Source organism: Andrographis paniculata, unplaced genomic scaffold (assembly GCF_009805555.1).
Source record: "Andrographis paniculata isolate CXL003 unplaced genomic scaffold, ASM980555v1 Contig37END, whole genome shotgun sequence".
Taxonomy (NCBI): Eukaryota; Viridiplantae; Streptophyta; class Magnoliopsida; order Lamiales; family Acanthaceae; genus Andrographis; species Andrographis paniculata.
The window spans coordinates 405,631-429,588 of NW_026137570.1; the positions used below are offsets into that span (position 1 = coordinate 405,631).

A 23,958-nucleotide genomic window follows, 5' to 3' on the forward strand; every position below is an offset into this window, starting at 1 on the left:
TACTCTTTTATTTTCAAATTTTACCGTTGTCACGACCCCTTGAGAATAATATTATTCATTTAATTAATAGTTACTCCAAATAATTATAATTATTAAACCGTTTGAATCGATAATCTCAAGCAAGAAGATAAAATAAGTCTCATTACATTTTTACATGCATAAAGATAGTACTAATAAACGAACACAAGCCTTCTTCTTCACGACATTTCAGCGTGCTTCGAGCAACAACATAAAGAGAGCATTTTTGATGATGCTTTCATGGCACGACTTTGTCTGTCCGAGTCAAACAATGCTATTTATATATTTTTGTTACAGATCTATCTTATCTTATTTTATCTTTATCTTATCTGGCGTGTATTGTACGACTTGCATTCGGGGCACTTGTGCGCGACGACGTGATACTTAACTTCTGAATTGCGCCCGCAATCGTTACAAAGGATCCAAACCTGTCGGGGGAACGAAATATCAAGATATGTCAGGATCACATTATTCAGACAACCTTATTCGAGTCTGAATGTTCGAACATTACCATCCTGTTTTCGCAAAATGAGGGCATAGGCGTGGCGGCGATCTCCATGTCGAACTTCTCCCACACCTTCGACATGTCGCAGACCGACTTGGAGCAGATCGGGCAGGCGTATTGATAGTGTTCTTGCATCTCTTCTAGGCATGTTTTGTGAATGGTGTGCCCGCACAGCAACGCAATTACGTCGTTAACCGACTCGAATAGATACTGCACGTTCAAGGACTATTTACATATATATTTTTGAAACTTTTGAATTTTCACAAAAAAGAAAGAACTATTAAAATCAAGTACTCCCTTTGTTCCCGGACTCCGTTTATTTATTTGCCAAGAAGAACAAAAATTTTTAGAATGTAATATAGAAGTAATGAATATCAAAATAGAAAAAACGAATATTCTTTTATGAAGAAGCTGAGGAAGTACTTAACTTTTTCAAAATTTTCAAAACTTGTATATAATCGAAAAAATTTCAATACCTCAAAGCAGACTGGACAATTCTGGTGCATTGCTCTCTCGACGCAGGGATGGCCGCTCGTCAAAAGAGCAGAGTAGCAACAGCCTGAAGGACACGGGAGACTGACGTGGTGAAAAAATGAATCGACGATTGCGGCAACAGTTAACAGAGGAGAAATAACTCACCACATTTGTTGCAGTGGAAAAAATTCTTAGAGCCCCCAATCCTGCAAATGCCACAGCCATGGCAATGATACTGCTGTTTGGATGTCTGCAAAACAAGAAACATGAAATACAAATATAACATAACCAAAGAACTCAAAAATAGATTCAGCACACTTTTAGTCTAACATTTTCCAGATCTGCCGATAATGTATATATAAATTGATTAAACAGGGACGAATGCCTTACATCATCATCGAACAGTTTGCAAATTCCACAAAAGTACTTCGCCATACAAACGCCGCAATTTTTGCAAACTTGTCGGACCTGAGCGCAACCATCAGTAGGAAATTCTGAGTTGACAAAGTGGAAAGAGCAAAGAGAAAACAACTTCTTACAAGATATGTCGAAACAGAGAATTTTATAAACTAACCTCCTGTTCAGTGTTGCAAAGGGAGCATACGACCTGAAAACAAACAAAAAGTTTTCAAGATTCAGACAAAAACAAGACATAAATGAAAAACAGAAACAAATAAAAGGCTACAACAAGTCTACCTTCTCAACTGAGTGACGGGGAAGATCGTGTCTGAGCCTTTGATCCACGCAAATATTGTTCTGATGACAAGGAATAAATATTGGTATCATTTAAATTTTTAATACTGATGACGCAGTTTGTATGGTTACTGAATGTATGACGTGTTACCTTTGCCTCGTTATGGCAGTGACGGCAATCGAATATTTCATTACAGCAGGGGGCTCTAATGCGGCACCTCCGACGATAATGAGAGCACCTATAAACAAGGCAAATATAAGTATAAAATAGATCTAACTTCTAAGGTAGCAATATATTTACAGCTACACGTGTAACGCTAAGAAATACCCATATTCCAAATATCCCTTATCAAGTATGTCGGCATCGGACATCTCTTCATGACACGGTATTTCACTTTCCACAGTATCCTCTTTTAGTGTGAGCTGCTGCAATTCAGACTCACAAGCCTTTATCCTTCTCTCCATATCATTTTCTTCGAAGGTAGAAGTGTTTGCCTCCATATGGGGTGGGGTGCCACAGTAATCAGCAGCCACACAAGCCATTTGATTCGTTGATTCTGATAATACCAATTAAGTAGAAGCTGGAAAATTAACAAAGCACCTGCATCCAAAAGTAAAATTAGGAGGAGCCTAAACCTAGTCATGCAAGCTAATCTAGTCGCCCTTGTGATGGGCGAACACCTCAAGATCATGTAGCTTTTGTTGAACATTTGCTCCAGACCAAGAGAATCAGCAACAAATAAATCCAACTAGAGTCGAACAAGCTCCAACAATAGAAATCCCCAGAAGGATAATTGCTCAAAACAATACAAGAATCTCGATAAATGAATATCATTGTGGCATTCCAGCACTTCAATCTTCAAGCTGCAGACAAACCATTTCTCGACAAAACCCTTTAAGCAGACACCAATTCGATCCCATTTCAACCTACTGTAAAAGCAATAGAAACAAAATCATGCAAAACTTAAAATAATAATAGGTTGATGTCTCATGTTATCCTAATTATCCTCGGGAGAACAAGCCTACCTCAAACCAGGAACTGCTCCATCTCGTCTTCACTACATGATAAAACACCAAAACCACTAAAATGTCCAAAATGTCATCCAATAAAAAGTTCCAAGCATGAAATGTGGAACCAGGTCATTAGCAATTACCACCTACTCTTGGAGGTGATTTATTCACCTACAAATAAATGCATGTTCTTGGGAACCCTAGAAAGGTCGATTTCAGCAAGGCAGGAGAGTTCAGTTGCTTGGAAATTCCCAGATAAAAACATGGGCTAATAACAACCGATCACCAGTGAAACCCAAACAGCTCGAGCAACGCAGGAGTTCCACACAAGAGGTTCAAAGTTGATCAATGAATAAGTCAAAGGTGGATAACAAGTGAAGAATATTGTTCTTGAATGCATCACTGAGTCTTAATCCCAGAGTACAAATATTTGACATCCTAAGAACTCTACTGAGAATCCAAAATCATAAGCCTATCAATCAATGATCCCGAAAACATCAATGAGGCTGCCAAAATTCCAAAAAAAGAACAGAAGATTCCACAATATATATTAATTGTGCTTCTGGTTCAACAACCCTCAGGTCCTTATGTAAATTTCCTGATAGATATCCCTAACAACACAGGTATTGAAAAGTTTGAAGAAGAAGTCCTAAATAGTTGTTCCACATCAAACCAAAAGATAGAAAAGGAACACCTGCATCAGATTTGGAACAGAGCCCCTGTCCCTGCACCAGAACACTTGTGCAAATATATGGCAGCTTAAACATGCCTTACTATTCCATCCAGGTTAGTATGAGATTAACAATAAATTCATTATCAACACCATATATCGCCATTCCTTGAAGATTCACACAGAGAGGTGACAGAACCTGGTAGAGGAAAATCTCGAAAAATGAACTCCAACGATGTTACAAAACCTATCTCCCTAGAAGATGTTCTCATCTCTATTAAGCAATGGTTATCTAAATCAAAATTCGGCCGATACCGCTCTAAATCAGTGAAATTCAGGGTTTATCGAAGAGATAATGAAGCTCATCGAAGATAATCAGTTATTCAGCCAACAAATTGCAACTCAGATTCACAAATAATACATACACATATATATTCACAAATAATCAATGGAGCACAAAAATAAACATAAACACAGCGAATCAATTTCAAGTGATCTCAACAACGCCGCCTAATAAATCCACTGGAAGTTCAGAATTCCCCAATCAAGAAGCTTCCGAACATCAATTCTTCAAAAAAATAAAACGCAAAACAACACTTGCAGCAAGAAAAAAAATATAAAATCAAAATAAAAGTTAAAGGAAGAACTTTAAGAATAACGAACTTTAAATCCCCCGATCGATCTCCTTCTCAATCAGCTACTCCGTGCGCTCAGATCACAAGCCTGCAGCGAACTCCTCCCACGAAAATCCCTTGGCAATCACACACGCACAAAAAAACAGATGCAGATATCGATATACTCATACAAATCCAAAGTTACTCAGAAAACAACAAATGCAACAGTGAATAGCGTCGATGCGTAGGAAAGTTTCTGATGGATGACATGGAAGTAAACTGGTGCGTATCACACACATATATATACACACACAAGACACAGAAATAGATACAAAAAAATCCTTTGGGGACGATCGATAAGAAAGTCGTTTTTGGATTTTCTTTCTGTGACTATTTCTAGAGTATTCCAAAAGCCTTAAAAGATGACGACAAAGAACGTAATCGAAAATTCAAAGATGTAATCACCTACGGGCAGGCGTAGGTGCACCATAATATTTTAATTTTATATTTATATATTTTATTTAATACTATCTCAGTCCTTCGTACCTTAGTACTATACATTATGTATTTTAGAAGAAGTATAATTAATAAATAATTAAAAATATATTAGTAAAAATAATTATTTTATAATATAAATAATTATAAATTAATATTAAATTTAAAATAAAATTAAAATATATAATCATTTTTTAAAAAAAATAACATAGGACGAAGACAACGTGAACATAGTATATGAGATTGAAGGAGTATTATTATTCAATGAACGACTCATAATTTGAGGAGCAGGCGAGCGCAGGGTAGTTAGTGTGGACGTTAGCGCAGAGTAGTTTTGTCCTGTAGGGGCGGTCGGGTGAAGCCGGGGGCTTAATGACAGTGACGAGCAGGATGACGCGTGTCCTTGCTAGGACACGTGTGCGGTAATGAATACGACGTTTGACCCGAATTTCACGAGGTTGACGTGGAGGCAGAGGCTTGGAAGGGAGGCTACTGGCTACCCAATTATTGCATGAAATAAAACAATTAAATACTACTAATTTATTTGTGATTGGGGTCGTACTTATCCATTAATTCTCATCATTACTTATTGCTACTATTGATTGAGATTGAGATTGAGATTATTATTCGTGTTTCTTGGTTTGATTGATTATTATTATTACTTGATTTGACTAATTTAATCTAATTAATAGTATATGCATGCTTCTATGAAATTAAAATGTACTCCTACTACTAGTTGCCTATGTCGTTCTCATGTTTTCAATTTTGCTTTAAATGAGGTATGCTTATTTTCCTTACGTCCTAGCCACCACCACAAACTTAATAAATAAATAAATAAGATAAAATTATACTTCCTCGGGGCTAATTATTGAATTTGTTCTTATTAATATTTTAAATCAAAATTAAACAAAAACTCAAATCTAACATTCATTTTAAATCAAAATTAAACAAATTCGTCAATATAAAAATATAAACTTGATAAAAAATTGATCAAATTTAAATGTATATTACATACCTCTCTATGTATACTCCACATGATGAGTAGCCCCTGTGTGTGTGGCTCCACATTCATCAAACTCTTTGTAGACCAAAGAGTGAAATATCTTTTAAACCCAAATCCTAATCGAACACATACACAGTACAGAAAAGCATGGCAATAAAAATACTACATCAATACAAAACCAAAATATTTCAAATCCGCAACATAGATAGACATTAATACAAGGCCAGGCCAAAACATCCGAAATTTTAAACCAAAAGGGCATGTCAACAACATCCTGGTCCTGGATACATTAATACAAAACCAAAATGCCTATAATTCTAAACCCGAAACCCAATCAACAGGCACAAAAGGGCACGGAAATGACATTCTGTATACATCATACAAAATCAAAATACCCGAAACCTGATCAATATACAACAAAAGGGCACGACACGACAATAACATACCACAAAATACCCAAAATTCTTCTTAATTAATACGCACAAATGGGCATGACAACAAAATACTATATACATCGATACAAAATCAAAATACCCAAAATTATAAACCGGATACACCTAATCAAAACGCACAAAAGGGCATGACAATAAGATACTATATACATATCGATTCACAACAAAAGCACAATTACATCACAATTTGGAACAATCACGAGCAAAGCAACTTATAATCGCAAAGGGAAAACACCAAAGCTGTCAAGAAAAGCTAAAGCATTGTACCAAAACTGCCATATGAATGGCAATCAGCAGCGACGGTGGTGATGGTGGTGATGGCCATGGCCGCAGCAGAGAACTCCGGCAAGCCAGAAGCAATACATCCCTCTCCAACATCAGCCACCCATCATTTTACAGATAACAACACTGCAGATCCATCAATCTATCCCACCCATCATTTTACAGATAACAACACTGCACATCCATCAATCTATCTATAATATATATATATATGCACAAAGATTAAAATGAGGTCCAATCTCCATGCATAAACATGCAAAACCAAGGTAGGTAGGTAGCTTGAGTTTAGAATTTTGAATCTTCCTGAGGACTGAAATCACAATTTTCTTTTTTCTTTACTTGTTTTTTTTCCCGAAAGTCATAAAGGGCATGGGTACGGGCATACTGACTATCTAACTGTCTCCATTTGCGCTATCGGTTGCAAATTTGATTGCATCAGCAGTCAACATTACAGCTGTGGCTCTCTGTAAAGCAATATCAGCCTGCTCGAACATTATTTGAGCCTTGTGACGCTTGTGCTTAGCCACCTCTTGTGCGTAACGCGCTGCAGCTGATGCATCACGTAGGCGGCACTCGTTAAGATTATCTGGGTTGATCATGTTCTCAAAGCCTGGCCTTTCGGTATATAAGTCCATCGGACTGGCTGAGTCGGGTAAGCCCATGTTAGCTCCACCTTTTCGTCCTTTCTTCCGCCTGCTAGATGACGTCTGCTGGACATCAGTAGCGGGATGCCGGCCGTGCTTCCTCCTTTTGGCCCTGTAAACCCTTGGGCTGGGGCTCGCTACAGATACGGCGGCACTCAGCGTGAAATGAGCATCCCGGGGAGACAGCAACCTCACCGAAGGTGGAAGAGGTGAAATGTCGGAAGGTTCATGCATGCCAGTTCTATACAAGGCCTTCTTGCCATCGTAAGTATTGGCATTTGATCTTCTCCCTGTCACAGCAAGAAAACAGAAAGTAACAACCAAGAATGCATATTCTCTGTTGAATATATGACCGGGAACTTTGTGATAAGTCAGATATACCGTAAATGTAAAAATTGCCGTGATTTCCAGAACCAGGATGGAGGTGTGCAGCAGATACAGGATATTTCCGGTTAGACCGTTGCTTGAAGCTCTTGTTGCGAATTTCCAAGCCTCGTGGCTTTAAGCAGAAAGCAAACATGGCTGGTTTTTCGGGGACAGGAGCCTTACCTGGAATACCAGCAGTAGTTACGGCGAGATTACCCCGGCCAACAGAACTCTCCCACTCCTTCATCTGTTGTTGGTACTTCTCCCAAAGAGGAGGCTGAATAGAAGAAAATCCGTGACAACACAAATTTATATCGATATGACATACTGAAAATAAATGAAAGGAGATGCTAGGACAAAGACACAGAAAAGCAAAATGCAATTTTCTTATAAGAGCAACATTACGATTAATTAATCGCTTGTGCTAAACATGCCTAAGTAGCTTCAGACTAACTCTAGCTCAGCTGCAATATATCATTCACAATGTACGATAAAATGATGCTAACATGCTGCCCAACTAACCGTTTATAACAAGATTTTTAATTAAACAATTCCACTATCCCTCAATTTTCTATGTGAAATTGAGAACAAACCATAGAATGTCTAGTCTCTTCACATTCTTTAGATGCAAACTCACTTTGTATTATGTGGCCAATACGATCCGGATGTCTATCTCCCTATTGACAGTGTGAAAAAAAGAAAGGCATTTTTGAATGATTATTGTGCTAGCAATGCCTCGCAGAACCTAATCTAGACATATTCCAGTGAAAAAGTTTGGATAAGAAAGAGCTTCAAGACTTCTATGGCCTATCCCTCAGCAATTGGTGACCTATCAATAATAGGTAGGCTAAGCTTTCAAACATGTTTTTGTAAGTGTACGAAGCAGGGTATCCAGACGAGGGTTCATCTACATATTCACAATGAATTATGAGCAAAGCAAACAAGAGCTATATGTATTTATAGCCACTCACACAGCATTATCTGACACTGGGTTATTTCAGATACACATAAATATTTGAAAAAAACCACCTATATTTGGAAACAAATTGCCACATTCAGAGTAACAAAAGTTTACAAATCCGTGTGAACCTAATGCATTGTACTTCAGAAAAAGTTTGTGAGGTTACTTTTTGTGAAAGTGATACCCTATGGTGGGCAAATAAGTGTGCATCAAGTATGCCAAAATCAGTAACAGCTTTACATGCTTAGAACTAAACTCGGCTAGAAGTAGAGCACAAAATAATATGTTCACAGGAGCATTAAAAAAAAAAAAGGAAATGAAATATAGAACTCATGGTACTCGTACCTGTAAATATCTGATTAGAGGCATACCCTTTCTTCCCCTCCTGTCACACCAGTGTCCATATATAAGCTTAGCAGCTTCCAACGACCCCAGTCCAGCGACGAGCTCTTGAAGTTCATCCTTGGTGAAGTTATCCCGGTGCTTAACATATGAAGCCTTTTCAAATATGTCCATCATCTTCTCGAGAAAATCATCAGTTATCACTTCAAATCCATTTTCATCAACGCATTCTTGGTTTGACATCAACCACTGTTCGTCATCACTATCCAAGTCATATAAAACATGTGAGGGATCCATTGCCATCTCAACATCATTTTGAAGCTGTCTAATATATTTCATAGGATTCCGAACAAATGGAGCTTCAATTCCATAATCATCAAAATCCTCGATCGGCTGAACACCAGGGATAGGAATATTCTTCACAGAAGCAGCACGGACATTGCGGTTGTAACACTCCTCATGCATCTCCTTGAAAAGATTCCACTGGCTCCTGTCAGTAAACTCAAGTACCCAGTCTTTTCCCCCTTTCCACAGCACAGCATGTGAGTACCGATTAGTTGACCCAGGCTGCAAAATATGATTAACTTTATATAAATACTTTGTGCTGCCAGGGAGCTTGACAGCAAGTCTCCACTCATTGTGATCAGCAACTTCCAGGCCAATGAGCGCCCCAGATTCTCTCCATCCCCGGTCACCCCGTGTGACCAGGACATTTGCATAACAAATCACCAAATCAAAATTCCTCCTGTTACCACTGGTAGCATCAGATACTCTCTTCAGGCCATCTCTCTTAATCCGTTTACCAGGTACAGATCTCTGGTTTTGTGTTTTTTGTTTTAAACTGACATCATGATCGGCACCAGGCAATTTATGATACTCAACAAGTGTCCTTGGCTTCTTCGGGCCACTGCTAAATCCACGACGCATGAATTTAGGAGTTGCATCAGTCCACTTTGGATAGTGATCTGCAGGAGTAGTAGAGACCTTTCTATTTTTACCTCCTTGCAAAGAGGACCTAGTTCCAATTGGAGTGGGGGTTTTATCAAAGCCTTCACTGACACTCCTAGCAACATCAGAAGCCTTCTTGGATATGGGTTCCTTTGCATTGTGTGGTACACCAACTTGATCAGCAGATGAAACATCAACAATCATCTGATCAGATCTGGAATCACTTCCGTGATCAGAAGCTTGTGATGGGATGGGTGCAGCTGGAAGAGATTCTGCATTCTCCTCATGCAAATTGACCTGACAAGGGTGCTTTGCAGAGCTGTTTCCAATGAGCACCTGAAGATGCTGAGTGAGAAGGAAGTTTGGTGCTGCGGAAGAAAGAATAACATATGGAGGAACTTGTCCATGTTTTTGAGAGAAATAGGAAGCCGATTGACTAGTTCTGGTAGTATATGCTTCCCTGGATGTGCTAGGCAAAATCCCCTTGTTAAGACACTGGGAAAACATGTAAAGCATTACTAGTCAATACATATCTACTCACATTTCTAGTCTCATGAATGTTTCTCACAGGGCACCAACTAAATTGACAGGAAATTGAGAAAACAAACTGAAATAATTAAAAGCAAAATCAAGGGTAGTCTTAGGAGAATTGATAAAATAAAAGTACAAAATTTGCATCCAAAGGAACATCTTCATCCACATAAATATGACCAGACTTTCATTGATTCCCATTGTGGATAGAATTAAGAAAATGTAAGGGCATGTCGCAGTTTGACCCGTAAAAGAAATGCTTAAGAATTCATTGCAGGCAAATCATCACCAAAAGAACATCTTTATAATGGGAATCGGAAATTTATATCCTCAATTCCTCATACATGTTCCAAAGCAGAAAGAGGCACACCGTAGTAAATAAAAACTTCATGGAATAAGCAAGTAGAAGTAATTCATATAAAGATTCAATATAGCAGTCATAACAGCAAGAAGAGCATAAACTGAAATGGTTATTAATGCATTGAAAGAAAAGGTATACCGTATATGAGGAGAGTCGCAAACCAACAGGAGGTTCCCATTGCTTTAAACTCCAATCTTCGAGCTCCTTTATGTTATCATATGTGCATTCCGAGGCTGGTAATCGTTTAAGGAGAAGGGAATGTTGCAGAAGCTTAGAGTCCAGGCCAACCCACTTCGAATTCCCATATCTGGAGAAACTATGAAGCTGAAATACATGGCGCTTTCTGAAATCTGGAACACCAGAGAATCTGAACCTTATTGAGGTTACAGGTGATTGCATGTCATGGTCCATGATTTCACCTGCCTGACCAAAAAATATCAGAATTTCAAAGACAGAAAGCAGAGCTTGCTTCATGGAACCTTCAAACAAGAAAAAGTTCAATCCACGGTCGCTATCAATGAAAATCATCTCCAGCACCACCGAAGGAGAGGTGGGCAGTAGCACCCCATGTTGTGCCATGAATATGTCGTTAAATAAGGGAGAACAAGAAGTTCGAACAGAAAATTCCCAGTTTGGCAATGAAGGTAGCTGTATCCAGAACTTCAATTTGCTGGACTCCACCAACTTAAAATTTAAATGAGACCTTCCGCGACGGTCAACTGACCATACTTGCTTCTCTGAATCAACGTTTTCTTCAGCCGGAAGGCTAATTGAAATAACATCAACAGGATCGGAAGTCCCTGAAGCACTTCCATATGCTTGGACATATCTCGACACAGAACCATTTCCTTCACTGCTGGCTTGACTCCTTTTCCTGGCATAAACGATCGAAGTTGCCGCCACAGATTTAATAACTTTACTAGCAGATGTAGATTCACAATCTGCTTCGAATCTTCCTTTTGGATCAGTTACTTTGCTACGTAGGTGGTCAGTGTCCTCAGACGACCTTTGGGGAACAGTTTCAATACCAGAAGAAGTACCTCGTGTCTTCAGCGATTTAGCCAAAGATTTACAACGCTGAGATGACCGAGCAAGCCATGATGCAATAGGCTCAGAATCATCAGCCTCGATGTCGTTATCATCCTCTGCAGGTTGAACTGTTTCTACTTTATGCACATCTTTCGGAGCTTTAGAAGACTTCCTGGATTTGTCTCGGCCAGGAACCTCACTTGGGAAAAGCAAGAGTTTGAATCTCTCTTCATTAAGATCGATCCATTCCTCATCTCGATCATCATACTTTACATGGTAAAGCCTACATTCCGGATGATAATCATCCACCTGGCCAAAATACCAGCTTTCATCCAATGGCCAGAAGACTTTAATCTTAAGGCCTAAAACCCAGTTTGGCTCCAAATCCTTGGCAGGAACATCATAGAAATGGCGTCGTTTCCTCGGCTCCCCCTTGCCTTTATCTTCTTTTCTTGGTCTAAGGGCTCTGCTTTGATCATCAGCTTTGCTATCATCACCAACAGGTGCAACATCCACACCACCAGATGAATTAGCCTGTTGGCTTAATGAGTCCAGTGTAGATGATTCTCGAACAGGGGATTCAATAGCCTTCTGAGATGCAGAAACTTTTCTTTTTGATGGGAAACCTGTGCAGCTTGGATCAAATCGAGATGAGAGCATCCTCGCTGCATTTTGTTCAAGGTTTTCCTCATCATCGTCATCTTCATCAAAATCTGAAACGACCTTATCTGAAATAGAAATTCCAACAGAAGGCTCAGATTTCTTCCTTGAGGCTTCCCCTCCATCTTTTCCAATCGGTAAATCCTTTTTCTTCCCACTGTTGGCCTGCCGCTTCTTAGAAGATGTACCTCTGCTATTCACAGCTGCAACATTTTTCTTCCGACCAATTTTCTTGAGGTTTGGCTCATCAGCATCCTCTTCATCGAAACCGGCAATAGCCTTATCTGAAACAGAAAGACTGGCAGAAAGCTCCGATTTTTTTGAGGCTTCCGGGCCATCTTTAGCATCTGTCAAGTCCTTTTTCTTCCTACTGTTGACTCGCCGCTTCTTAGAAGATGTATCCCCACTGTGTATAGCTCCAACACTTTCTTTTCCGCTATCTGGCTTGAGGCTTCCCTCATCATTGTCTTTATCAAAATCAGCAGCAACAGCCTTTTGTGAAACAGAACTACCCACTGAAGGCTCCAACTTCTTCTTTAAAGCTTCCCCAACATCTTTACCATCTCCCAAGTCCTTCTTCTTCTTACTGTTAATCCTTCGCCTCTTAGAAGATGTATCCCCGCTCTGAACAGCTACATCACTCTCTTCTCCACCACTTTTCTTGAGGTTTGCCACACCATCATCTCCATCAACATCAGCAACAATCTTATCTGAAACTGAAATATCCACAGAAGATTTAGCCTGCTTTGTGGATTCTCCTCCATCTTTAGCATCCACTAAGTCCTTTCTCTTTCTATTCCTCCTCTTTTTAGACGATGCATCACCAGTGTTTACAGCAGCAACATTTTCCTTCCTACCATTTTTCTCAGGATGTTCCTCCTCCTTAACAGCTTTATCAAAACCAGCAACAATCTTATCAGAAACCGAAACACCAATAGACTCTTCAGAAACCTTCTTTGAGGTTTCAACTCCATCTTTACTCTCAACTACGTCCTTTTTCTTTCTACTGACTCTCCGCCGCTTCTTAGAAGATGTATCTCCTTTATTTACAGCTACAACAATTTCTTTCCTGCTATTTTCCTCAAGGTTTTCTTTCTTCTCATCAGTTTCATCCAAACCAGTAACAATCTTATCAGAAACCAGAATACCCACAGAAGGCTCAGGCTGCTTCTTTGAGGCTTCTCCTCCATCTTTATCGTCCACTAAGGCCTTCTTCCGCCTACTGACTGGCCTCCGCTTCTTAGAAGATGTATCTCCACCACTTACAGCTACAACATTTTCATTCCCACAATTTTGCTCAAGGGTTTCCTCCACAGCATCACCTTCATTAAAACCAGAAGTAATCTTATCAGAAACCAAAATACCCACCGAATGATCAGGCTTCTCCTTTGAGGCTTTCCCTCCATCTTTGACATCCGCTAAGCCCTTTTTCTTCCTACTGCCTCCCCGCCGCATCTTAGAAGATGCATCTCCACGACTTACAGCTACAACACTGTCTTTCCCAGAATTTTTCTGAAGGCTTTCCTCCTCAGCACCAGCTTCATCAAAATCAGCAACAATCTTATCTGACACAGCAGTGCCAACAGAAAGCTCAGGTCTGTTCTTTGAGGTCTCCCCTCCATCTGGACCGACAGAGTCCTTTTTCTTCTTATTGTTGGTCCGTCGCTTCTTTGAAGATGCATCTCCAGTATTTACAGCTACTGAATCTTCTTTCGCAGCAGCACGGGCAGACTCAGACTCACCATTCCCACTTTCTTTAAGTTCATCAGTCACTACCTTGCGCTTCGGTTTTACTTTTGACTTTACAACCTTGCCAGTGGGTTGCGTATCGGTGTTTAATTTCAGTTCTACATTTGAGCTAATGCCTTTTTGGTCAGATTCCGAACCTTCCTTCTGCTTTAATTCTGCGTCTGAGCTGGCAACTTTCCCCCGGGGTTTCGGGCCGATCTTTCCCAGACCTTTGGATTTTGTAGCAGCGGCCTTCTCCACGGATCTGGATTTTGGCTTTAACTTACCAACCTTTACTCCTGACTTGTTATTTGATCCAACGGCTTTCCCCACAGATTCAGATTTTGGTAATTCATCATTGCCTGGGGAAAAGGAATCCAATCCGACCGGTTCGCCACTGGTACCATCCTCATCCTTAAATTTGGCATTAAATGCGTCCTCGTGCTCCCCCGGTTTGGGAAGTTCCAACAAATTGGAAACTTGATCAGTTTCCAACTTTTTCTTCCCCACGGCACCACGTGGACGCTTAGGGAAATTAAAAGCATTACTATTTTCGCCAAGAGAAAGTGAAATTCCATGCAACCCTTCACTCCCACCACTCGATTTTCGGCTAGACTCTAGCTCTGAATCCACCTCATTTACATCTTCCTTCTTAGTTCTCTTAGCATCAGGCTCAAGCAGACTCAAAGCAACCTCCTTCTTGTTTCTCCTTTTCTTCTTCCCTGAGTTTTGCTGATCATTTTCCTGGGAAACCTTTCCCCCCTTAGCCTCCTCTTCACCTTTAGAAACCCTAGGTTTGTAAAGGCTGTTGAGATCCAGAGATCGATTTCTCTTGGGATTTCTAGCACCACCAGACTTCTTACTGCTATCTTCCATCAACAATCCTTCAATTCAATCACCCCCACACACAATTCACAGATTCTCATCTGCCATAGATCTGACAACACAAACCAAACAGTAATTAACCATCAACAACGCATCAAAAACTAACAACAATCAATCAAGCACCACGCATTTCTCAAAACAACGTATGATCGATCACACAGCCAAAACTTAACATACCACACAATTGAAAACACGCAGATAAATTGAACATGTCTCCTACAGCCTGATTATCTACATTCACCAACAAAAACCGAAAAAAAGGCTAACCTGTACTTAAATCAAGGCGCCCACCCACGCAGTGGAGATCGAACTCAGCAAGGGTTTTGATTTGGGCAGAAATCCTTTGGGGCAAAGCAATTCCGTTGGATTTTAAGCCCTAATTTGATCCTTTCTTCACTGGTGTTTCCTTTTTTCTTTGCATTTTCAGAAACAATTATCTCAATTTTGTCCAGAGAGAGAAATGGCAAAAACCTAGGGTTTGTATCTCCGCCCGGCAATGGTTATCTAGGGTTTTATTAAAATTTCAGGGCCAAATTTGGGAATTTGAATTTTTAACTGCGTAACGTGGACGAATACAGACCGTCCGATCATCAACTCTACGGTGGATATATGGTGTTGGTGGTTCGCAGCGTTAAAGTAGAACATAAATGTCGAATGGATTCCTTTAATGAACAGCCGAGATTTTGACCAGGACACGTGTACGTCAGGATTTGAGGGCTTTTTTTACAAATCGTCCGGTTCTTATAACCAGAGAAATGCCGAGTTAAATACGAGGGCGAAGAAAGGCCGGAATTAATTTTGCTTTATTGAAGTTATAAAACTGCCACTCAAGGTTCAAATAATTACGAGACTGCCATCCATGCGTTACAAAAGAGGGAAAGCTGTGACGCGCCAAACGCGCGCGGCACCACCGCCAATCACTGCGCGTACGCAAACGCGTCGTCACGCGCTCGGAGCCGATGCCACGTGTACCCTTCGCAGGGTTCGCGTGACACAATAGCGAGTGGTCTACACGCGCCGTAGTGATGACTTGGTGCTCTTTTTTACGCTGAGAAGGCAAACTATTTTCTGGTGAAGAAAATTAAAGAATTTGGTATTTTTCTACCTGTCGGTTTTATTTCATTTCATTTTTTCTTTGCATTTATTGCCGCTATCTAAAAATATTTACAATTCAAAAAATATAGCATACATTTTTATTTTTTTTATCTTCCTCTACAAGTTAACTCATTTTCGAAATTTTATTTTATTTTGATAAATATTATATTGCTTTTTATATTTATTTTAAATTCTCTATAATACTGAAAGGTAAATGCATAAAGTCTCCAAATTGAAAAGAATAGTGGGAAATCTTATATATATATATATGTATATATATTAGATCAATAATGTAATAATATTTATCATTTTTAAATTTTTTTCGAAATACTTTTGCTATGCTAATAATTTTAAAGAGAAATTATAGAAGCTATAATTATATTATTATTTTAAATTTTGATGGTAACACTAATTATTACACGCAATTTAGAATCATTCTTACCAATTTGAGAATGTTGTTACTATTAATATAATTTTAGCCATTCTTTTGTTTTAAATTATAAAAATACGTAACCATGAATCGAATTGCTAACATATATCGCATAAAATTAATTATTTTCACTATTTCGTGACATTTTAGAGTTTATATACGTGACCATATTATAAAATTATATGAATTTATTAAAAATATATACAAAGTAGGGAGAGTTTTGAGGCCAAAACATTTAAATATATAACTATTTCAAAATTAGATTTTGAAATGTCTTTTTCAATATTTTTGAAATAAAACATATAATTCTATTACCTAGACATATAATATTATTCTCGAATTATAACCATAATATATTGTGTTATCATAATATATAATACTAGTTATTGTTGGAACTCAAAAAATGAATACATTTTACATAATTGTTGGCTAAATTAAAAGGTACTTATAATTGTATTTAAAATATACATGATATATATATACATATCTATTCATAATAAAATGTCATATTACATAAATAATTTTATATTAAAATTTTTAAACATAAAAATACACATAAACATATTTTTTTCTATATTATAAAATTTTATTTACTAATACTATGTAATACACTCTAAGAAAATATCATTTTTGTAACCGTTTTTTTTTTTCTAAAATCATTTTTTCTGTTACTAATTACATTAGAGACGAAATTAGAGATATAATTATGTTAGCTACGTAAACTTTAGAGATAGAATTCCTTTACAAATATACTATTTTTTTTAGTGATATTTCAACGTTGGAATATTTCATGTGAAAGTGTAATATTACACACTATATTACAATATATGGATGATATATTAGGTGCATTTTAATATAATATACTAAGTATTATTTATTTTACAGAGAAATGTGCATGTATGATAATATAATTAAAATTCTACAAAATATATGCATCATTTATATACATTAATGAACTATAATAATTTTAACAGAAATGGTATATTGAAATTCTATACTATTATAAATATAATTATCTTCAATTTTATGTATATATATTATATCTAGTGCAAAATATAACTTATCTTCTAAAGGAAATAGTATTTTCTTTTACCAATATATAGAGGGTTTATTTATTTAGTGTTTAATTTGAAATTTTTACCATGAAATATAAAAAATTATATCGCTAATATAAAAAATAATATTTTATATTAAGTATTTTTTTAAAAGGATAAAATATATATATATTAAGAGTCGTCCGGAAAAAAAAAAAGCAACAAACCCTTAATATGTTAATTATAGATGCAATTATTTTATGTGAATTTATTTGTTTGTTTAAAGCAATTACTTTGTCCCATTTTTCTCCGGTCATTTTTATTTATTATCTATAATAATTTTATTATTCACCTTGAAATTATCATATCTTAAAATTGAGTTAGATTTTGGTCATTTTTATTTATTATTTATAATAATTTAATTATTCATCTTGAAAACATGGTATCTTAAAATTGAGTCAGATTTTCTTATAGTTTAAAAATTTTTGCATTTTACTTCATTTTTAAATAATGAAAAATTTTGTGCAATTTTTATAGGCTACGACTGAATTTTATACCGTTTGTCCATTTCCTAAGATCTTTGGGCGGGATTGGCTCATCACATTGATCGACATTAGGGATCAAGAAGACGAGCCCCAACGTCAAAAGTTTAAGAAGGTGTCGGATCAAAACCGCGAGCCACAAGTGCTTGAAATCGGTCCTCGTGATGTTCATGTCACGTAGAATTACTAGAACTGTTAAACGAATTAAGCCGTTCGTGAACTTGCCTCAATTCGATTTTTAAGCTCATTCGCAAATGTTAACGAGCTAAACCGAACAGCATAAACAAGTTCGTTTAGTTAACAAACGAGCCTGAACTTTGTTCGCGAACGTTTGTTAAAATAATATATTTATTATAAATATTATATATACATATAAAATTATAATTTATAAATAAAGTATCAATTTAAAATGAATAAAAAAAATAATTTCAAATTTTCTTTTTTATTTATATATAAATTAATGAAAGCTTGACAAACGAGCTCGAACGAGCTTAATCGAGTCTAATCGAACCGAACACAAAACACGAGCTCAAACAATAAATATTCTTAACCAGCTGAACTCAAACACTGCAAGCGAGCTCAAAAGCTTAACGAACGAACGCGAGTCTTGTTCCCAAATGTTAACGAATGAACACGAACACTTAAAATTTTGTTCGGCTCGGCTCATTAACAGCTCTATGTAGAATCATTCCCCGACCCATTTCGGTTGAGCAAGCCAAGACTATAGATGCACATCAGCAGTGCAAAGAAGGTGCCCTCGATCCTGGGAGGGCACAATTGCGAGCTCAAAGCCGTCATGGGCATTCACCGGATCCAGATTATGATCCGGTACACACATTCTTCGATGACAACGAAGAAGTAGTCGGGGATATATGCCGAGGGATAAGTTCCAACGTAGGATGAAGATGAGGTCGAGCATACCTGATATGCCGAACTTAACGTCTTGAACGGGGGTAGTCTTTTAAGGGCCTTGTGGTAGAGTATTACGCCAGCTAAGGAAGCCGTAGTGCCTATTGCGTATATCATACCGACAAATTCCTGTAGACAAGACGCGCAAACCTGACTGTTCTCGAAACAAATTCGACTCATCAACTGACCTCAATTCAATCAATCAAGCCAGCTCCATAAAGACGACATATTTTTGAACATTTTAAACTCTATTCACGTTGAGGTTGGAAACTCGGATCTCAGCTCAGCTCAACTCGACTTGTTTAAAAGCTTTAAAAAATAAAATGGGGACAAACCTGGGAGAATGCAGGGCCAGCTTTGGATCGGTGTACCAGTAAAACTGACCTTCGTGGGTGCTAATGCTTAGAGATAACGATTCTCTCAACTTCTGCATCGGCTGCCTGCGCGACGATTGAACATCAAGAACAAAGGTATATTGGTACTGCGAATGGGAATTTGGCTTGAATCTAGGAATCAGAGTCGATTCATTTCCTGTTAGATGTTGATCGTCGCAAATTATTAAAGCTACTACAATGTTTGATTCATCACAAGGTAGGGAGAATTAAGAATCCGAAAATTTTTTACCTGCTCAACATCAGCTTCATCAAGATAGGATTTTCTCGGCACATAGGTCATAAAACTGAGCACAATCAGTCCAGCTGCTGGAATAGCCAAGAGCCCCAGCAATAGATAGAACATGCAAAAACCAATTTGCACATATTATACATAATACATAAATATATGTATCACCTACGAATATAACATATCACCTGAGCACCAAGATGATGAACGAAGAAACCACTGGTGGAGCCCAAAAGAGCACCTGTTGATGAGGAAAACCCGAAGAGGCTGTGCATATTAGCAGCCACATCATTTCAAACGAAGTTTTACCATAATATTTTCTAATAATCGAATTTGGAACTGTCAGAAGACCGCAAATGGGCTTCATCAGTGAAGGTATATATTGCAGTCTCATAAAGAGCTGTGTTGTTGATGGATTTAACTTTGGACATCTTTCCAGTAGTAGTCACCCACCACCCGGAAAAATGAGCCGGCAAAGCCCTGGCTGAGGCTGTGGACTAGCGTGACTCCAAGAATGAAACTCAGGTGGATTCTCAAGGAAAGCATTTGCAGCCATTGAAATGGCTCATGAATGAACGGCAATAAGCTAATGTTTCTTGAAGATTTCAGTATGTAGTATCATCCTGATTCTGACTATCGGATTTTTTTCCGGCTAAGGGTGTTTTGATTGATGTACACATTCAAAAACTTGATCATGAAATATATGGCATATCTTACCAACATTAATGTACTCTAGCAGATGTATAGTTAGCAGCCATCCTGTAATCTAACTACCCATATGATTCGAATAGCATTAGATTCCTAGTTTATTCCCCTAACTCGGTCTCGCTGAACGTTCTTATTTCATAAGCCACCATTTGGATATCAGTTGTGTGGGATCAGTGTAATTCCTATCAAGTATTCTTATGCAGTGATAGTATCATACCACCATGTGAAGTACATAGTCTAATTTTCTTTATGTTTTGTATCCTATCAGGAAGGCAGCCTATTCACCTGATAAGTTGATTCTCCATCAGTGAAAGAGGAAACATTACATGATGCTTATCTATATACGATCGCATGCTTTTATTCTCAGTTGACAACATAGTATGAGTATTGAGTAGGAGCTAAGCTACCGAGCAAATATGATGTTTCATAGTGCACAGTATTTCACTAATCTGTAATTTTGAGATTCTAAGCATATATGGCAGTAAATAATGCTTGTGGGCATCAAACACTATGATAAAATTCTACAAAGAAAGAATGCATTATTATTCTACCAGTTCAGTTTGGTGGCCACATAATCAAATAAAAGAGTATGCAGCTTTCCATAGACTAATAAATTACCAGACTTTGATTCGTGCAACTTCTGGATATTATAACTGATCATAAGCATATTTTGATAACTCATTAAAAAAGTAGAAAAAAAAAAAAAGAAGAGAAAGAATACTTGCCTCATTTTAACCGTCGATATAACAGTGATGCTCCTCTTGGGGTCAGAAGCATATGCTTATACACTGGCCTCTGAGATTCCTGGAAATACGAGTAATAGGTACAGGGACAGTTAAAGCTTTGTATCTGTAGGGCTTATCAAATAGTACGAGAAAGCCAACAATATTCGCCATTCTTCCATTAATGAAGATCCAGTGGAAATTTCAACTAGGTGCACCACCAAGATTAGCACATGGAAGTGACTGAGGAATTAGCAACTAGAGCTCATTTCATAAATAGTAACATGAACATAGAACATCATGCATGGATCTGTTACGGGATAAAACATATATATACATGACCAGTGAAGCAGAATACGGACAGACAACAATTCCAAATGTTGCTGGAACATGATCTCGGCGTATGTATCAGTATAAGATTGCAAGCAAATTATGTAGTGAGTCTAGCGTTATTTTTTTCTTCCCAGTATCAAACATCATTGAAGACGACAACTGCACATTGTGGATCATTCGTGGAATTCAGGCTGCAAGAAGCTTCTTGATGTCCTTCTGAAAAACACAGGAAAGGGAACGTCACTTTACTCAGAATATACTCTCATTCATATTTTCCAATTAAAGTTGCAGTGTGCACAAGAAAAAATATATTCAAGACAATACAGTTTCAGCACTTTATTATTCTATTCCTACAACAATTACAGGACTCATAATCCTTTCATAAAGTGTGAGTTCCACATCAACCTTAAGTTTCACAATAACAGTTGCAAACTAATTTTTTCTTAATCAATGCAAAGAAGATCATAATTGTTAGAAAGACTAGCCAGAATCTGCCAAGTTAATGTATATGAAGCAACAGTTAAAAGCTCGTCTCTCATTAGGAATTTATATATCATACTGCAAACACAGTATTGATTATTCCAAAATGCGAGGGGGAAGTTTACCTCTATCTGGAAAGGGGATGTCGTTGGCGGATACCGTTCAACAACTTTGCCATTTTTGTCCACCAAGAACTTTTCAAAATTCCACTTGACTAAGGCACCTAAGAATCCTCCAGCATTTGACTTCAAGAACTGATACACTGGAGCTGTATTTGGTCCATTAACATCAACCTGCATAATCACATGTCAGTATATCTGATAGAAAGCAAAATTGGAAAGAGCATGAAGTTAAGATTAAAGAGAAAGCGGAGTCTTGGCAAATGCTTGTATATTGACGACGGGGATGAGCTTAGGCCTACTGTTCGCAGATTTAGATTTTATTTACTTGCTTTTCTATCATTCTAAAACTTGGAAATAAAATAGCCAGTCAGCTTTGGGCAAATGGTTGGTACCATTTGATTGTTCTTTGGTAAATGATTGATATCGTTTGATTTTTCTTATCTTTTATTTCATTTCTATCAATATCAACCAAAAATTGCATTCTGATAGAGAAAAGACATAATTACCTTATCAAAAATTGGGAATTCCGCCTTATATCTTGTACAAGCAAACTCTTTGATTTGTGGGTTGGATCCAGGCTCTTGCCCCCCAAACTGATTACAAGGAAAGGCTAAGATCTCAAGCCCTGCATTAACATACCGAATAACATAGTTGTTTTAGTTACAATGCAAGCACCATAAAACTAAACAAATATATATATATATATATTTGATGAAATTTGAGTATGAAGCAACACTATAGATTGTATCTTTAGCTCAACAAACCAGAACTCTTACCTTGAGGTTTGTACTTTTCATATAGATGAGTAAGCTCTTTGTAATTCGATGATGTCAAACCGCTGAATCCAAAATGAACAAACTGAATCAATTCATACTGCTTCCAAGGTGTATATATATATATATATATACATACACAACATTAACGAGGCTATGCAAACAAAAGTTTTCATATTACAGGGGAAAGAGAATACCATTGTGAAGCAACGTTGACAATTAAAAGTACTCTGTCTTTAAATTTGCTTAGTGAAATATCCTTTCCATCAATATCCTGTTTACACAACCATAGATAAACACTCAATGAAACTCACAAAGTCCGCAAAATAGTATCAGAAATTTACACAATTTCTACAAAATCAAAACAATGAACTTCAAACGAATTAACAAAACAATTCCATAAAAATTTAAACACAATCCAACGACCAATTGCAACTGGAAACAATTCAATTAACACAAGTATGCACCTCGCGAAGAAAAAAATAATTTACCTTCACGGTAAAATCGTGTATCGTCTTCTCAGTAGCAGCCCTAGCATTAATAGTAGAAAAATGACGCGACTTTGACGGAAGCGCAGATATAGTAGGCGATAAAGCCGAAAAACGAGTTCCGAAGCCCTCGGACTTCGATGAAGCGAGGTTTGCTCGGGAGTACAAATCGAGAAACACCATGGAAGCCGAATTGGAGTTCCCCTTGAGATTGAGGTGCGCCAAACTGTGCAGAGGTGCTGAGAAAACGGAAGCGAAGGCCATCGACGACGACGCCATTGTTGGCAGCTGGAGAATTTGGGAATGGAAGTCGCGACTCGCTCGCGATTAAATTGGTGACTCGGCTGAGTCGACTCGTTGATGGTTCATTGTCACACGTCCGAAGCTTCCCGTTAAACAGGAATCAATGTTCTACGTGGCCCTTTAATAACTACCACAAATTTTCCTCCATTTTAATATTTATTATATTTATATAATAATCTTTTCAGAATCAATATTAAAATGACAAGAATTGATTTTTTTTTTTTGGATTAAGTAGGTGTTGATGTAGTAATATTGTTGATAATTTAAATTTTTTTACTATATTTTAATAAAATATATATCATCTCATGATATTATTTTGTATATAATAAAAATAAATAAATGATTTATTTATAATTAATTTAAAATTAATTTTATAAATAGAGAGATAAAAAAAAATTTATTGAGAGGATATATACATAATAAGTTTTGAGTAGATCGTAAAGAGGTTAGAAATTTAATTGTATTGATTTATATTTATAAAGTATATTTAAAATGAATAAATTTATTGAAATTGGCATTTATATTGAAATGGACAACAAAAATAATTATTTGTGACGAGACGGAAAGAACAATGTTTTGGTTGAATTATTAATTTTTTATGAATGAATAAAATGTATATTATATATATATTGTAAATTTTTAATACATATTTATGAAAAATCATGTTATAAAAAAAATACTAAATGAACAAATTCATAATTTCTCTATCATTTACTACGTTGTCAT

At 37.2% G+C, this 23,958-nt stretch overlaps 3 protein-coding genes and 1 pseudogene across 5 annotated transcripts; all 4 read right to left on the reverse strand.

The window, feature by feature from the left end:
- Positions 1-83: 83 nt before the first annotated feature.
- On the reverse strand, positions 84-4,346 carry LOC127250428 (probable E3 ubiquitin-protein ligase RZFP34). 3 transcript variants are annotated; one of them, XM_051273710.1, is made up of 10 exons: positions 4,035-4,346; positions 2,019-2,291; positions 1,842-1,929; positions 1,694-1,753; positions 1,572-1,604; positions 1,388-1,465; positions 1,163-1,247; positions 1,000-1,082; positions 530-733; positions 84-446 (listed from the first exon to the last, which is right to left on the reverse strand). In XM_051273710.1, exons 2-10 carry the CDS (start codon positions 2,231-2,233, stop codon positions 339-341), a joined length of 954 nt encoding a protein of 317 aa, XP_051129667.1. In that variant the 5' UTR covers positions 2,234-2,291; positions 4,035-4,346; the 3' UTR covers positions 84-338. The 3 variants fall into 3 exon arrangements, with proteins under 3 accessions (XP_051129667.1, XP_051129664.1, XP_051129665.1); XM_051273707.1 differs by having other exon boundaries at positions 2,019-2,620; positions 2,717-4,346; XM_051273708.1 differs by having other exon boundaries at positions 2,372-4,346.
- Positions 4,347-6,398: 2,052 nt separating this feature from the next.
- Positions 6,399-15,222, reverse strand: LOC127250651 (uncharacterized). Its single transcript, XM_051274031.1, has 5 exons — positions 14,940-15,222; positions 10,509-14,724; positions 8,534-9,973; positions 7,243-7,504; positions 6,399-7,151 (listed from the first exon to the last, which is right to left on the reverse strand). Exons 2-5 carry the CDS (start codon positions 14,661-14,663, stop codon positions 6,610-6,612), a joined length of 6,399 nt encoding a protein of 2,132 aa, XP_051129988.1. The 5' UTR covers positions 14,664-14,724; positions 14,940-15,222; the 3' UTR covers positions 6,399-6,609.
- Positions 15,223-18,196: 2,974 nt separating this feature from the next.
- LOC127250417 (probable folate-biopterin transporter 6) lies at positions 18,197-20,907 on the reverse strand (annotated as a pseudogene).
- Positions 20,908-20,984: 77 nt separating this feature from the next.
- On the reverse strand, positions 20,985-23,321 carry LOC127250652 (probable phospholipid hydroperoxide glutathione peroxidase). Its single transcript, XM_051274033.1, has 6 exons — positions 22,933-23,321; positions 22,639-22,715; positions 22,445-22,506; positions 22,175-22,293; positions 21,672-21,839; positions 20,985-21,282 (listed from the first exon to the last, which is right to left on the reverse strand). Exons 1-6 carry the CDS (start codon positions 23,206-23,208, stop codon positions 21,253-21,255), a joined length of 732 nt encoding a protein of 243 aa, XP_051129990.1. The 5' UTR covers positions 23,209-23,321; the 3' UTR covers positions 20,985-21,252.
- Between the last annotated feature and the right edge of the window lie 637 nt (positions 23,322-23,958).

Coding starts and splice junctions, on each gene's coding strand:
- LOC127250651 (XM_051274031.1), bottom strand. CDS start 14,663: ATGGAAGATAGCAGTAAGAAGTCTGGTGGTGCTAGAAATCCCAAGAGA. Junction 7,505..8,533: donor CTCTAATCAGATATTTACAG/GTACGAGTACCA, acceptor TCTTCTATTCAG/CCTCCTCTTTGGGAGAAGTA. Junction 7,152..7,242: donor CGGCAATTTTTACATTTACG/GTATATCTGACT, acceptor TTGCTGTGACAG/GGAGAAGATCAAATGCCAAT.
- LOC127250428 (XM_051273710.1), bottom strand. CDS start 2,233: ATGGCTTGTGTGGCTGCTGATTACTGTGGCACCCCACCCCATATGGAG. Junction 1,930..2,018: donor AAGGGATATTTGGAATATGG/GTATTTCTTAGC, acceptor CCTTGTTTATAG/GTGCTCTCATTATCGTCGGA. Junction 734..999: donor ATTGTCCAGTCTGCTTTGAG/GTATTGAAATTT, acceptor TTGAACGTGCAG/TATCTATTCGAGTCGGTTAA.
- LOC127250652 (XM_051274033.1), bottom strand. CDS start 23,208: ATGGCGTCGTCGTCGATGGCCTTCGCTTCCGTTTTCTCAGCACCTCTG. Junction 22,507..22,638: donor GTCAACGTTGCTTCACAATG/GTATTCTCTTTC, acceptor TTTTGGATTCAG/CGGTTTGACATCATCGAATT. Junction 21,840..22,174: donor AATTCCCAATTTTTGATAAG/GTAATTATGTCT, acceptor GTGATTATGCAG/GTTGATGTTAATGGACCAAA.